The sequence below is a fragment of the Cricetulus griseus genome, chromosome 3 (genome assembly GCF_003668045.3).
Source record: "Cricetulus griseus strain 17A/GY chromosome 3, alternate assembly CriGri-PICRH-1.0, whole genome shotgun sequence".
Lineage (NCBI taxonomy): Eukaryota > Metazoa > Chordata > Mammalia > Rodentia > Cricetidae > Cricetulus > Cricetulus griseus.
The window spans coordinates 2,370,182-2,385,702 of record NC_048596.1 but is presented as its reverse complement, the minus strand read 5'-3'; the positions used below and the strand labels follow the sequence as shown (position 1 = coordinate 2,385,702).

Here is a 15,521-nt window from a genome sequence, read left to right as displayed (position 1 = left end):
TCTCGTTTTATTTCCTCCTTAGATCCTTCCTGGAACAAAGGTGTGCATAACTTCATAAGCACACTTGTAAATGAGTATTCTGACCGTCATTCAGTGCCCCCCATTTACACTGCAGCACGAAGGAGCAGTGGTTAAAGATGATGGCAAATCCATGGTGACAGATGCACCTCTTCTGTGAGTCGGTGCTGGGCTTTTAGCAGAGAGTACCAAAGTAAACACTCAAACGCAGAGAGAATAGCAGCCAGCCCCTTTATGTTAGTTACCGTGTGCTTTGTTCGGTGAGTTAGTACCAGGGCTGTTTGTAACTAAAGACGGTATGAGTTGCAGTGTCCCAGCCTGTAGCAGAACTCTTCCAGTTGGGGCTTACAAGAGTCTGTTTTGAAGAGAATGACCAAGGGAACATCAGGTCCTCGCTCACGGGAGAACCAGCCCCTCCTCTCAGCACTGCGATTTGAGTCTGGCTCAGTGGCAGACTCTTTGGAGCACATGGCACGGGGGCACTGGTTAGCATCACTCCAAGCTTGGGAAAATGTGTCACAGTTTGCGGCAGCAACTGTCTCTCCCAACACTTAACAACAAACAGTGGGGCAGAAGAAATTGAAAGGAAAAATCCATTTTTAAAGTCAGGATGGGTAAGGCAAGGTGTTCACCTGGCCCCTAGCAATTGTGTACGTACACACACAATGTGAGCACGCCTTACAGTGGATGTACATTCTAATCAGTGAAACTAGAGCCAAGTAATAACCAGATCAGTACCTTAATGTCAGCCCAGAATGCACTCCGCTGACATTAGCCTCGCCCAAGGACTGAGCAGCAGTGGTTAGGACCTTTTCTTAGAGGGCTAAGCACTACGTCTGTGTATTATTTATTCATTTTCTTATTCACACGCCCCTTCTCCGCTCCCCCCTCCTTCCCTTGCTTATAAGATACATAATATCATCTACAAGGAGATGAAAGGAATTAGCCATAGCCTAGATTAAAAATGACTGTGAGACAGGAAAACATGAGATGGAGAGGAAGCCATTCCAGGGCTTGTGTAACAGTGACAAATGGGTTACCCATTCCTACAGCTGCTCAAGTTGCTCTCTGGTGGAAGTGATTTGAACATCTTGGGCCCTTGCTATCACTTGCCCAACATACAACCTACAGTGGTCTGGAAAGATGACCCAGGGTCATGTTGACCTTCCCTGTGCAACAGCCCTCTTACCATTCATGAAAGTAAGGAAGAAGTTACTGGGCGAAGCCATAGCATCCCTCCCCTCCTTTCACTCAGACCAACCCAGTCTGGGTGCTGGTGGCCCTGGTGACTATGATAGGAGTTTGTGGGGGACTTGCTCAGACATAGGAGCTGCAGGCATTTGAATGAAGTTCTTACTGCCCCCAGCAGAGGAGCGAACCGAGTAGCACAAAGGGCCGGCATGCCTCTCTGCCCCACTGTGGCTACACAAGTGTCAGAGGTAGTCAAGAGAGCTACAGCAAAGACCCAATCCATATCTTCAAAACAGAATAATTGTCCTGCTAGCAAAAAGAGAAATGTGTGGTCTCTCCCAAACTGGAAGACCACTCGAGTCGAACACACAGAAGAAGCCTTTCTTTGCACACAGCCAAGAGCTTACCTTGGAGATAAAACACACACCTGCTTTACCAACGGTCACCCTGGCAAAAAGGCAGAACTTTAGAGCTGAGGTGAAACTAGAAAAACAGTAGGGAAAGAGTGTATATCACAGTCATTTGCAAGGCTTTGTGGTCACAGGGAAGGAAGGCACATTTTTAAAAGTATGAAAGGCAAAGATGCTTTCAAAGCACCAGGTACAGAGAGATGGCTGGTTCAGCCAGCACGTCTCACCTAACGGTTAACTCCTGCTGGAAATGGGGCTGCTTTTAAACTGTGTCATTCTGCGGATTTGTGTGATGAAATAATGCAGAAAGGTGGCGGGCCTATTTTCATATTCCTAGATGGTGGCAGACTCCAGAAGCATGGAAGAGAACGCTCAGAGTGAACCGTCATGAAGACTACCCATGTCACCAGCTAACATCACTCTTCTACCTTCGGAAGAGGGGCAAGATTGGCTCAGCCTGCAGCTGGGGAGGTAGGACGGTAGCAGACAGTTTGCCAGGCATGGAAGAAGCAGAATTCTATTAAAGTGTCCCTCTGGGCCGGAGAGCGTCAACATGTCAATAACCACAACCGACCCTTAATGATATATTGTTGTGTCTGCTTTAATGTGTTGTGCTGAGGAGAGTTCAAATCACAGCATAACAGAAACCATCTAAACAAATTAATCCACTTGCAGTCAGCATATCATTCAGTTATGGAAACACACAGTTGAAAAAAAAAAAAAGAATCACGTTTTTAATTCCCCATGAGTGACTGAACTGACAGGGAGTGGTAAAATCAGCACTGAAGGAACATGGAAACAGTCAAGCCTAATGAACCTACTGAAAGAGAATTGTCTTCAACTTGAGGAAGTGTTCTCACCTGCCTCCCCACCTCCCCAAACCTACGCTAGCAGCACACACGTGCAAAAATACAATAGGACACAACTACTGCAATTGTTACTATCATTTTCTTTTGCCCTGAGGTGCAGAGCACCTGACAGCTACATGCTGAGTCATGCTAACAAAACTAAGCCTTTCACTTTCTTTAATAGTAAAATTACCATTACTGAATCATTATCATAAAAAGTGCATTCAAGTACATTACCACTTATTTTAAATAAACACCAATTTTGAAAACAATCAACTTTGAAAACCTGCATAAGTTGTTTTTTTTTTTTTTTAAATCCCTGATTACATTTCTATTTATTCACTGTGGTAGTCTGAAACATTGTATTTTTAGAAACTGCCACTTAATTTCCTCTAGGGAAAAAAACAAAACAAAACAAAAAGACCCCTGTAATATAGAACGACAGTGAAGCAAGAAAAAAAATGTGTGCTTGTCGATAAAAAAATGTGTGCTTGTCACTTGTCGTCACTGTGCGTAAGGACTGGAGTAAAATACGGTACTTGTGCCACAAGAGTGTATGGGGAAAACACAGTTAACGCATGGGACAGAAAATCTGGTTTACTAAAGGTGTTCCTTTGAAATTCAAGGTTTGGACTTGTCTTTCAGTCCTCTATTCAGCACCTGGATCATTCATTACTCCTGAAGCCCTTGGCAAGCCTTGGACACCGGCATGTTTTTCCCAAAGCGACAGCTCAGAGACCTGGAAGCTTGGCGCCACCTCTGCTGCTCTACACTGTGGGTGGTCTCAGTGCATCCTACAAAATGGGGTGCTGCCGGACCCACTCCCTGCCTGTTTCAGTTTCCCCATCAAAAGACCAGACCCAAACAAGAGGCTGCTTTGGGAACTTTTCCTTAGATGGAGTCTTGCAATGTGACCTAAACTGATGTCCAGGCTCCAGTAATCCTCCTGCCTCACTCTCCCTGGTCCTGGGGCTGCACATAGAAGGCTTGGGTTAAAGGGTGCCTCTTAGGCCATTTTTTAAGTTCTGTGGCCCCCATTTGCCTCTTAAGGTCATTTTTAAGTTTGGTGGCCTCCATTTATCCAATTGTTGGCAACCCACCTTGAATTTCAGCATGACTAACTAAATTTGAAGAACAGTCTGCACTTTCCCTACCAAGACAACATCTGAGTTTCCTGCTACCTTCCCGAGGAAGTCAAACTTCATATAGAAACCAGAAAGAACCCTCACCCCTACAAAGATCAAAAACTACCCCAGGAGACGCATTTTGCTAAACGGCTTACTTATGTTTATAATTACTACTTACAAAGTGACACCAGCAAAGAAGTGTGTGGCCAGAGCAAAGGAATGTCCAACAGGCCTCATTGACAGTGCACCCAAATGAACCACACGCTTAATTAACAGTAAGGACTCCAAACATGCCGGCCCCTGGCTTCAGATCAGCAGTGGGAACTGTCCATCTCTCCCCTTTTCCCACCGCTGTCTTCTTCCGGTTCTGGCTGCGTGTCACCTCCTTCCTCCTCACCTTCAGTCTGGTCTTTTCCAACAGGCTGGTCTTTGGTTTGGGGTTCATGTGTGGAAACAGGATCTAGAACTACAACTGGCTCAGCTGGCTTCTCACTGCCCACACCTTGTCTCCTGTATCCACCTTTACTGGGAGGCCTGAAAGAAGAGAGTTAAATCAAAAACAAAAACAAAAAACAACTAAGCAGAGAAAACATTTGACTTTCAGATTCCTGGATCCAGGAAAACAGCAACAAAAGGTCCTAAGTCTAACCAACATGCATATAGCATGTAGTCTCTGAGATGCAAGCCATTAAGAAAAAAAGCAGCAGCCATCAGAGTACATAATAGGAGCAGAAGGCCAGAAAAGAGAAGGCAGAAAAAGTCAAAGCAATTAACTACAGAAGTAGAAGGAAAAAAAAAAAAAAAACAAAAAGCCAATTGCACCTACCTGTTGAACCACATTCTCCGATCAGGAAATACACAGCCCCTGGCTCACTGTGCATTCCCAAACACTACCCAAACCAGCCCTGTCCAACTGCCCTTGCTACAAGAACCAAACCAGCCCCCCCCACTTCCTCTTGTCCCCAGTACAGCTGTTTGCCGCTTAGCTGTGAAGAGGCTGCATGGAGAGGGGTTGGGGATCACCCTGGCTCAGTGATAGGCAGATGAGAGTGGCAGCCAGCTGTGCCCACCAGAGCCATTACCACCCAGGAGGGAGTCCTGACCTCAGGAGGTAGGTGGAGAAAAGGGCTGATGGGGAGAGCTCCAAGAGAAAGCTCCAACACCCAGAGAGGCCAGAAACTTCTCTAGTCAGGAGGAGGTGGTTCTTGAGAAGCTTCTTACAGTTTCCCTTTCCCCTCAGAAGCTGTCTCCCTTCTGATGTCAGAAGCTATTGTTTTTACGCCAGGCAGGTGACTGTTGCCTTGTGGGAACAGAGGTGTCTCTCAAACATAGTTTCTTGCCACGTGTCAGGCTGTGGGTCCCTGAGTCCTCTCAGAAGTCACGGTCAGCACCCCTAACTTGGGCAGGTTTGGGGCTGCAGAGCTTGCCTAGAGGAAACACGGAAGCTCTAACACTCTCAATCGGTCCTCTGGGCCGATTCCAGGACAAGACTTTTCCATTCCAGAGGACCATGAGGAGCCGGGACCTGCAGGCCCACCTGATGTGTGGGATGCCTTAGTGTCTGCTCTCTGCTCTGCCTGCTGGCCGCTTTCCACTACCCCCACCTCTCGCAGGTCAGATCTCAGTTATGCTCACATGTAGTGCTTCTCCCTCTGGGGACTCACCACAGTTAACTAGAAGCTTCTTGTCGGTCTCTCTGATAACATACGGGGCAGGGACTGCTTAGCTTTGTCTAAGATTCTATCCCCAACACCTACTGCAAATCATGTGTGGAGTAAACAAATAACAGCAAGCTAGTGGAGACACAGAAAACTTGGGTGGAGGTGCCCTCTACACACAGGAACAGAACAAGTCATCTCTTACGGGAAGGTGGCCTGCACGACCTGCTCACAAGGTGCAGAAGCCTGAACCCCAAAGACCACACCTATCACTACAAGCGCCATCCAAATGCTTGAGAGCCATACTCCGGCTGTCAGGGCCACATTGAAGACACGGCTTGGCCGTGTCTTCCTTGGGAGTAGAGGAAGGAAGGAGACCCTCAGGGATGGAGAGAGCAGAGACCATGATGGCCTTGTCCTCCCGACTTAGCCAATGAAACATTTCTCGAAACACCCATTACTACATCTTAGAGATGGGTTGGGGCGCTGTTGCCTTGATAGTATCTGTTCAGGCTTTCTCTGGTCCAGGCAACCTTTTTACAGTTCTCATTATCATAAAAAAGCAGAGACACTGATAAAAGTGGTTACAGGAATTAGTTCCTGGGCAACAAAGAGCACTATCAGATAGTCTGTGGGAGTCTGCCACCTCTGTGCATGAGGTTCAGCTGAAAGGCAAGACAGCTGGCAGGGACTGAGGACAAACTAGAAACGCATCTCTCTCTGACAAAGGCCAGTCACCAGCCCTGCAGGACAAGCTGAGCCCTATCACTTGGTACTGCATCAGAGTTGGGAGGTGGGCAAGCTGGGGAAGCTGGGAGGAGAACGGAGCCACAGGCCAGACACTGCCACATGCCAGTCAGCTGAGTTAGCATGTCATGCCCCACATGAGTTAACCCAGAGCCTGCTGTACATGAACCTTCTCGGGCTTAAAAAAAATGATTTTAGAAGATTACTGTCTCACTTCTGCCTTGCATAGCTCATGTAGATTTCTCTCATGGCCAACCAGAGGGATTCCATGGGGGGTAAAGCCATATGAAGCCTGCAGGTCAACTCCAGTTAGCTTTACCAGCTTGTGAGCCCCCTGCTGTCAGCCAGCCAGTCTGCTAGAAGCATGCAAAGGTGTGTAATCTCATTCTGCCATCTGGGGGGAGCGACTACCATCACTCCATACCAACCTTCGTTGCTGCCGTGAACTACCGTGGGTGTTTCCGTGCCCCTGTTATCTGCAGGTGAAGGACGGTTAGCAACTCCTAGCAAAAGCTGTCTTCATCAGCTGGGGATTAGACATTTCCAGGAACTGCTCTCAGCATCCTGTGGCAGCAACACACAGGCTGATTGAGCTGAAGACCTAGAAACCTTGGGCTGTTGGGTTAAAACTGTTTCTGGAATAGTCTCTGTCACTTTACCTGTCCTCAAGCAAGCCAGCCTGAGAACTCCCATGGTTGACTCTCACTCAGCTAGGCACAGTGGTACTTCCTGGGAACCCCAGGGCAGGAAACAAAGGGATGACAGGGGTCATCCATCTAAACTGCCCTTTTCTAGATGGAGATGGTGCTGGGAAGAGAGAGAGCGAGCCTGGACTAAGAGCATGCTGTTCGTGAGTGGCAGAGCCAGTGTGAGGGTCTGAGCTGCCTCCTTCCTGCCTCCTCTCTTAGTACTGAGCTATTTTCCAAATATAACATTGGTGCCACGGGCTAATTGTGGACATTTTTACTAGTTTACTTCCATTGCTTCCACTAGCAACTTTCAGATCTGCAAGGGCAAAGTCCAGCCCTCAAGCTGCAGTTTTATCCTTCCTGGCTTGATGTCACTAGGTCTGTCCTCGGCTCCCTTGTGGAGCTGCCCAAAGCTCCTTGCAGAATGAGAAGCCTTCCTCCCCGGGCAGGCGGGCAGGTGGGCAGGCGGACAGGCGGGCAGGCGGGCAGGCGGGAGACATTCTCTCTCTATCCCCATGATGTCATTGACGGTAAGCGTGACAGGATCCAGGATCAACTAAGAGTCAGGCCTCTAAATTACTTAGACAGGTGAACTGAAGTGGGAGGGCCCACCCTGAATGTGGGTGGCACCATCCCCTGGGCTTGCACCCCGAACTGAATACAAAGGAGAAAGAGCTGACCCGTAGTGTTCATCGTCCTCGGCTTCCTAATTGTGGATGGGATGCGAACAGCTGTCTCGCCCCCTCCAGCCCCCACACCTTCCCTGCCATGATGACCCTCAAAAGGAACCACAATTAGTCCTTTCTCCCTTAGAGGGACAGCAGCTGTCACTGGGACAGCCCTGAGAGCCCAGTCATGGGGGGCAGGTCTACAGGTCTGAATCTGAGGCTTCTCAAAGCCCAAAAGCTCACGCAACAGTGCACAGAGGTCACAGGGCACCGTCGCTCTGTCCACTGCCCCCTCCTTCACTGCAGCACCTAAGGAGGCTGACCGTCAATAAGCGATGACGGCTCATAAAGAGTCGTGGCAGCCTTTCTCCTGGGGAGCAGAATCGGTAAAGCAAAACTGCCCAGCCACAGAGGCTCTGTGAGTCCGTCTGTCCCTCCCCTGTCAGATGCCTACTTCAGGAGAGCAAGCGAAGGAACTCGTCCACTAGCACAGAGCCTTTATCAGTGGTCTTGGGGCCCAAACTGCAGAATCTTAGCAAGGATTTCTCTTCTTTTTCAACATACTTGTAGTTACCTGCGATCCACTCAAATAGACCTTATTCATGGAGCATTCCAGATCACATGTCCAACAGTTGTTTCAAGACAAAAAGAAAAACACCAAGGAAAAGCTAGGATTCAATAGGTTAATAAACCGCAAACTCTTTTCTGAGTGACAGCTGCTGTCCCCCTACTGCATGAGAGCCAGAACAAGGGGTTCTGACAGGTGAGACCACCCCCTTGTGGGTAAAAGCAAAGACCTGACTGCAAACCACACTGGCGTGAGAAGAATCAGTACTGTTGTGAACAGTTTCACCAGAGCTGAACTTGGTAAAGGGATTCGGTGATTTCTCAGACTGTGTCACAGGAGACAGAAGAGAAGCACTCTCTGTGCACCCCCACGCCGCCCCCCAAAAGCCCGTCATTGTTTGCATTCAATGAAATTCCTTTCAAAATCAACTTTCCACATCCCAATTATATTCAACAACATTCTAGCTAACATTTCGGCTGCAATTCAAATTAACTAATGCCCCAAAGAGCCCCTAATCGGCACAGTTCTGAGCTCAATTGAATACAATCAAAGCTCAGGAAACAGGGGAGGGGGGGGAACGCTTATTTCATGCAAATTCCAAATATCGCTCAAGCTTAATTTTACTGATAATATAAAGGTGGGGCATTTTGAACATTACAGTGAGTGAAACCTTTAAGCGGTGAGAGTTATTTTATAAAATGCTACCTCTGAAAAGCTGATTGCCAAACAGTATAAAAATGGTTTGAGGCATAAATGCCAAGTTCATTTCTATTTCACTTCTGAGGTAACTATCTTTCAAATCGCAACAGCTGGACTATTTAACACAATCCGGTGAATCACAGTGTAGCGCTTCTCTGGTCTCACAGTGGGGCGTCTGCATTAGTCCGTGGCAGCCATCCAACAAATGGTGCAGCGGCCGGCCTGAACTCTGTTTCATTTACAATAAAAACGGATAAAGCCACAATCATATTTACCACCTTCAAGGATGGAAAATGGAAAGATTTAAAATTTGTCTCTATAAAGTAGTTTTCTGGGAAAACTCCAAAGAGGAAGTCAGTTTCTATTTCCCTAGTGTAACAATAAGTCTTGCTCCCCTCCTTCCTATCCCTGCAGTTAGCAGAGCAGTGAACGGAAGTAGCGTTACTGACGCCAATGCTCATTGTTTCTTTTTCTTTCAAAAACTCTTGTTTCTTTCAGAGGTTTTCGTGCACCAGCCTGAAACTTCAAAAGCATTACATTCTAAACATCCGATAAGAATTTCTAATTACTATCAAGTCTCATTCTTGTGTAACTGGAGGTAGAACAAAGCTCAATAATTTTGGCTTTGTATACTTTTTTAAAAATTGTGTTTTGTCTGTGTCAGTCTGTCAGTTTGACTCTGCTTTTACTTGTAGGAAGACAGATTTACTTTCAAAGTACAAGAAGTGCTCCTTGCGTCCGGATTAACCAGAGTTCCTTTTGTCACAGTAACAATAACTAGGCACAGACCCCCATGCCCACATTCAGAACATTTTTCCTTTAGTTTTTTAACTGCCATGCAGTTTATGTCCCAGCCCATGGTGGTCCCAGCTTGTTTATTCTGCTAGTGTCAGCTAGCAGAGGACAACTGGCAGGCTCTGAACCTGGACAGCCCTCACTGGTAAAGCCATGTAGACAACCCAGGAACTCATTACAAAACATTTTTTGTAATGCGTGACATGTGTGACACTTTTCTGTGGCTGCTGGGTTGTTTTTGTTTGTTTGTTACTTTTTTGTTGTGTAATTTTGCATATCTTTTAGTCCCTATGAAAATTTATTTAGATATCAGGTATTTAAAAACTGAGTATTATTTACAAGAAATATGTTTTAAAAAGACACAGCCTTCCATAGAAGTCACCAGTTTCCTTTAAAATGAGCTGTGCACAACATGCATTTTCATATATATATGTATATATTTTAAGTGTTCCTACATTTTATACATCAAACTTTTAAGACAGGAGTCACAAGAAATTCTGTCTGTCGCCTTTTGCCATCATATACTCCCATATCTCCAGTGAAATGTGTTTTATCTGGTTTAAGAAGTTCAGTGGGTTTATCCCAGGATCTGAAATTGCTTTCCCAATCTTGGGAGTTACTTTTCTTTCAATCAAAACAGAACAAAACAAAACTTCACTCTTTCCCATGAAGCGCAAATAAAAGGAAACATAAACACTGTTAAGAAACAGCTTTTAAATACTTACAAAGTACCAAAGGCAATATGCAGAAATGATACATTTTAGACAAAGTCCTATAAAACCGGAGCCCTTGTAACTGGAAGCAAACATTAAGAGGCAATTAATTCTCTGAGAGAATGGAGAATTACTCGGCAGCACTTTAACAGTAATTTTGAGATTTACTCAACAGTGTTTTACCAGTCATTTTTTCACTAGGTGTAATACATCCTGAACAATTAATCTGAAGAAGTTGCTGTCTGTACAGCCCCTCAGAACACTGAGACAATACTGGCTGCTGAGCTTTCCGGCAGTCCACAGGATAACTCCTGGTGGGGGGAAGAAGAAAAGACCAAGTTGGGGGAATCTCGGCTTCCAGAGCATCCAGTTGTTGGGCTAATTTTGTTGTTAAAACTTAATTGTCCATGTACCAGCGCACACGGGGCTCCATTGTGGTCTTGCTCTGTGGAACAGAGCCGTTTCCTGCAGTGTCCGTACACAATTCAGCAGTGCTAAGATTACAGCTGAGCTTCCAGCAAATCCTTTAATTGTATAAGAACATCAGATTAGGTAGGGACATCCGTGTGTGCGCCTCATTCTGCTAGTAGACGCTTCTCAGAAATAAATGTTTACTAAGTACAGGGAAGGTACCTTCCTCTCCCCTTCCTCTGCATTGTAGAGCCTGCCTACACACACACACACACACACACACACACACACACACCACACACACCACACACACACACCACCACACACACACACACACACACACACACACACACACACACACACACACACACACACACACACACACACACACCAGAAAGAAAAAGAGGAAGAGGAAGTAATGAGGAAATAGAGGGCTGAAAGTAACCAGAAGAAAGCACATTCCTTTCACCACAGAGACCAGCAACTTCCCTGGCCTCCATGCGAGTAAAGGTTGACCCAAGCCTCTACAAGAAAATAGTTACATGGTCAACAAATGAAGGTATGTCCCTCTGGGACCAATGTTAGAAAAGTTGCCCGGAAAGTAAGTTTAAGAATAGAAATTTCTATTTGAGAACATATTTCAAAAGCTCAATTGGAGAGCCAATTGTGAAAACTACTTTTCTATTTCATTTTAAAACATTAGATTCACACTGGAAATAACAAATAAAACTGAAGAGATGAGTTAGAGGTCAAACAATAATAAAAAAATCCTATTTTTAATTAAAAACTTGAAAGGCAATTAGGCTTTTTTTCTGTCATGAAAAGGTTTGACTAGTCACAGCAACCAAGAGACATCTAAAATTTCTCTTCTATCAGCTTACCCCTCGCTATTCAGAAAATGGCTTACATAAGATGAACTCTTGCTAGAATAGATCTGTATGGGGCCAAATGTCACAGGTATTTAGAGATACCACAGATCAGGAAATTAAATGTAAATTAAAATTAAAAAAATGGTTTCACTAGAAAAGGACACTTTTCTATTGAAATTGAAGTTCTATAATTGCTACATGGGTTTTGTGGTTTTCTTTTTTTTTTTTTTTTTAATTTTCCAAGGGCAGAGAATGACCTGTGTTGAACCTCCCAAACAAAAAAAGCAAGCTAACTGCCTGCCTGGTGGCTCAAAGGGATATTTAAAAGAACTCAGAGCTTCCAGCAGGGGGAGGGTCTGCGGCTCAGAAGGGCAGGATGTGTTAGAAACTGTGTTGGCTGGATGAGTCTCCAGGAACTGAGCTTAAAATGACCAAGAGAAGAGGGGCACTCTGGGACATCGCTGCCTATCACTCCACTATAGTGGGATGTAAGTTCCCTTCCATGTGGCTCTTAATTCTAGTGCAAAGTTGCAAATGAAGAATCATCTTGGATTTGATTACGTGGTCTAATTGCACTCGCTGGAGGGCGTTCTCTTTGGGGGACAAAGCCCAGTTCAGACCAGCAGAGCCACTTTCAGATGACGCTGTTTCCAGAGATGAAAAACAAAATGGTGGCAGCAGAAGATGCTCACACCTCTGCTCGGTCTGTGAGGCAGAGACCTGTAAGATCCCATCAGCTTTCCCTCCTCTCCTGATACCTACCACAAGTGTGCATGTGACACACACATGTCCATCACCATACACTCCATAGTCAGACCAAACTTCCAAAACAGCCAAACGTAAATCAAAAATAATGATCAGCTGGGCAGTGGTGCCGCACCTTTCATCTCAGCACTCGGGGGCTACACAAAGAAGCCCATCTTGAAAACCCCCAACAAAATGATGATGAAGGTGGAGAGCACAGACAGCACAATTCCAGGACCAGGCTGGCTGGCCTGGTCAAAACTGAGTTTCTGGTTCAAGGAGGAATCTTATCTTAAAGTAAAGTGGGGAGTGGTAGGAAATGCTCAGCATCCTTCACTGGCCTCTGCACGCACATATACCAACACACACACACACACACACATACACAAATACATACACTCATGTACACACACACACACACACACGTACACAAATACATACACTCATGTACACACTCACACACATATTCACATATACACACACTCTCACACACATGTACACAAATACACACAGTCACACACTCATGTACACACTCACACACATGTACACACATACATTCACATACACACTCACATATATACACACTCTCACACACTCATGTACACAAATACACACACATATACACACATACACTCACACTCACATATATACACTTGCACACATACACACACACATACACACACGTACACAAATACATACACTCATGTACACACACACACACACTCACATATACACACACTCTCACACACATGTACACACATACATTCACATACACACTCACATATATATACACTCACACACTCATGTACACAAATACACACTCACATGTACACACTTACACTCACACAACTCACATATATACACTTGTACACATACACACATACACACTCACACACACACGTACACAAATACACTCATGTACACACTCACACACACATATTCACATATACACACACACTCTCACACACATACACTCACACACACTCACATATATACACATGCACACATACACACATACATACACATACACACTCACACACACATACCCACAAACATACAGAGAGAGAGGGAGGAAACTAACATTAAAGACTAAAGTAGCTGGTATTGTAATAGGCCAATTTCCCAAGTTTATCTTGAAGAAAGCCCTGTTATTAGAGATATGGGAAATTAAAATAATCTCTCTCCAACCATTCTTTAAGACTACTAGCTAACTAGAGTAGCTGTTTCAGAATGCTTTGTGCTGTCAGAAGGCAGCATCTTTACACAACTCTATAACGTAGAACTTTTTGATACTGAACACCCCACTTGTTGATTAGCTTGAGTCAAGGAAGCTTACTATACTTGAGTTGTGTCAGCCAAAAGGAGCACGGATATAAACACCAGGTTGACACTTGCATTTACTGAGTCAGCTCTTTACCTCTTAGCATAAAGGGAGGTTCCAAAATAATTCTTAGCCCAGTTACAGACATTCAAGATAATGAAAGTCAAAGTAACTCTGAGATTCAAGTCAACAGAATTAGATAGAAATGGCCCATTATAAACAAGAACAGAGATTTCCCCTTCCCTCCCCTCCCCTCCCCTCCCCTCCACTTTCCTTCCTTTCTCTCCCATTCCCTTCCCTACCCGACCCTTCCCTTCCCTTCCCTTCCCCACCCTTCCCTTCCCTTCCCTTCCTTCCTGCTTGCCTTCCTTCCTCTCTTTGTTTTCTCAGTTATCATTAAAATAGAAGCAGAATAAATTAGACTCCCCCAAGCTCCGGTTATCTTTTTCTTTCCCCCCCCCTTAAACCCCTCACTTTGTATATGTGTCATTCATTTTAATGAATCCTTACAATTAAAGATTGAAACTCTTATTTCTTGATAGGTTCCCAGGACATAATTTAATAGATGCCTGGTTTTATAGACAAGAGTTATTAATGGTTTGAAATCCATGCATGTTGATTACACTTTGGCTTGAAGGTTTTTAGTTTTTCTATGCAGAAATCCCTTAATGTCTACTTCTGCATTCTAAGTTACCCATTGGTGAGTTAGCCAGCACTCCAGCCCCCAATGAGCTGACTGGACGAGCATGGCTGGAGCTTTTCTGCTACACCTGTGTACTGTAGAGTCTGTTGACTTAATCTTGAGCAGGTACAATAACAGAGTAGATGTATAGTACTGAGCTAGATGCAAACAATTCCTCGGCCTTTCAAAAATGCTTTCTTGAACTAAAGAATCCAACCACCACCACCACCACCACCACCAACAACAACAAAAATAAGTAAAAAAAAAAAAAATCCAACTAACATACCAATAAGAAAGTCTTAAGCTCTAGCCTGTGTGTCTGACGGCTGTATGATAGAAATGCCGGGTGTATGCTAATTCTAATCAGCTGATATTTGGCCTCTTTACTAATACTAAAGAATATGTTTGTTTATTCACCCATTTATTGAGATCCTACCATCCAGCAGGCACTATTCCTGGTGTGTGAAATACCACAAATACATAAAACAGAAATAAAAATCCCATCCTCATATGGTTTTACATTTCCATAGAAGGAGAAAAAAAAATAACCTACGTGATAAAGTATATGGTAACCACTGTGGGGAAAACAGGGTAGGATGTGGAAAATCAAGGTTTAGGGGAATATGGGGTTACAAAGTTGCCTGTAGTGGTCAGGGAGACTACCTTGAGATGATGGTCCCTGAGGAAAAAACTCAGGGTGTGAGGGCTATGCTAGCCTTGTACCCATGGGGGAAGTGTGGAAAGCTGAGGCAGCCTTGAGTGTAAAGAACAATGAAGTCCTGAGTGAATGTATTATACTGTCACTATGGCCGTGGCCATGTCAAGGACCAATGCCTCAGACCCTGGGGTGAAGCCCAGAGGGACGGTAAATCCTTCTTCTAAGTGGGAATGTTGGCAAGTGTGTGCCAGACCTGCCAGTTGCAGCTTCCTCCTCCCAAGTGTTTACAGCCTGAGACTTCTGTCTATAAACACTTCCCATTGGTCCTAGCCAACCCCTCCCCTGTGCTGCATGTAATAAACTATAAACAGGCTGGGTTCCAGGTTTTGAGTAGCTGATGCTCTCCATCAAAACTCACACAACCCTAACCCCACACCAGCTTTTCTGTCCATGTGTCTTTCCTTTCTTCATTCTTCACCTTGCCTTGAAGGTCTCAACAGGGAGGGACGTTCTTGGTAAAGTGGGTAGCACAGGCACTGGGCCCTGAAGAAGGCAGTGTGAGCACCTGGCTGCAAGTGCAATTGGACCAGGCCAAAAAGGCTAACGTGGAAGGTGAAAGAGCATGAGAGTATGGAGGCCACAGCGAGGCATGTGCACGCGTGTGTATTGTGCACACACACAACTCATGCAAGTTGGAGTGATCCA

The 15,521-nt window shown here is 45.1% G+C and overlaps 1 protein-coding gene across 4 annotated transcripts in view; it reads right to left on the bottom strand.

Annotated features, from left to right (window-relative positions):
• Positions 1-2,202: 2,202 nt before the first annotated feature.
• The window catches only part of Shtn1 (shootin 1), a 196,832-nt gene continuing 183,513 nt past the window's right edge, over positions 2,203-15,521 (bottom strand). For all 4 annotated transcript variants that reach the window (XM_027406873.2, XM_027406875.2, XM_027406876.2 and 1 more), the window contains one exon: positions 2,203-4,128. In XM_027406873.2, coding sequence (XP_027262674.1) covers positions 3,906-4,128 — 223 coding nt within the window. In that variant the 3' untranslated portion in view covers positions 2,203-3,905. The remainder of the gene's footprint in view (positions 4,129-15,521) is intronic.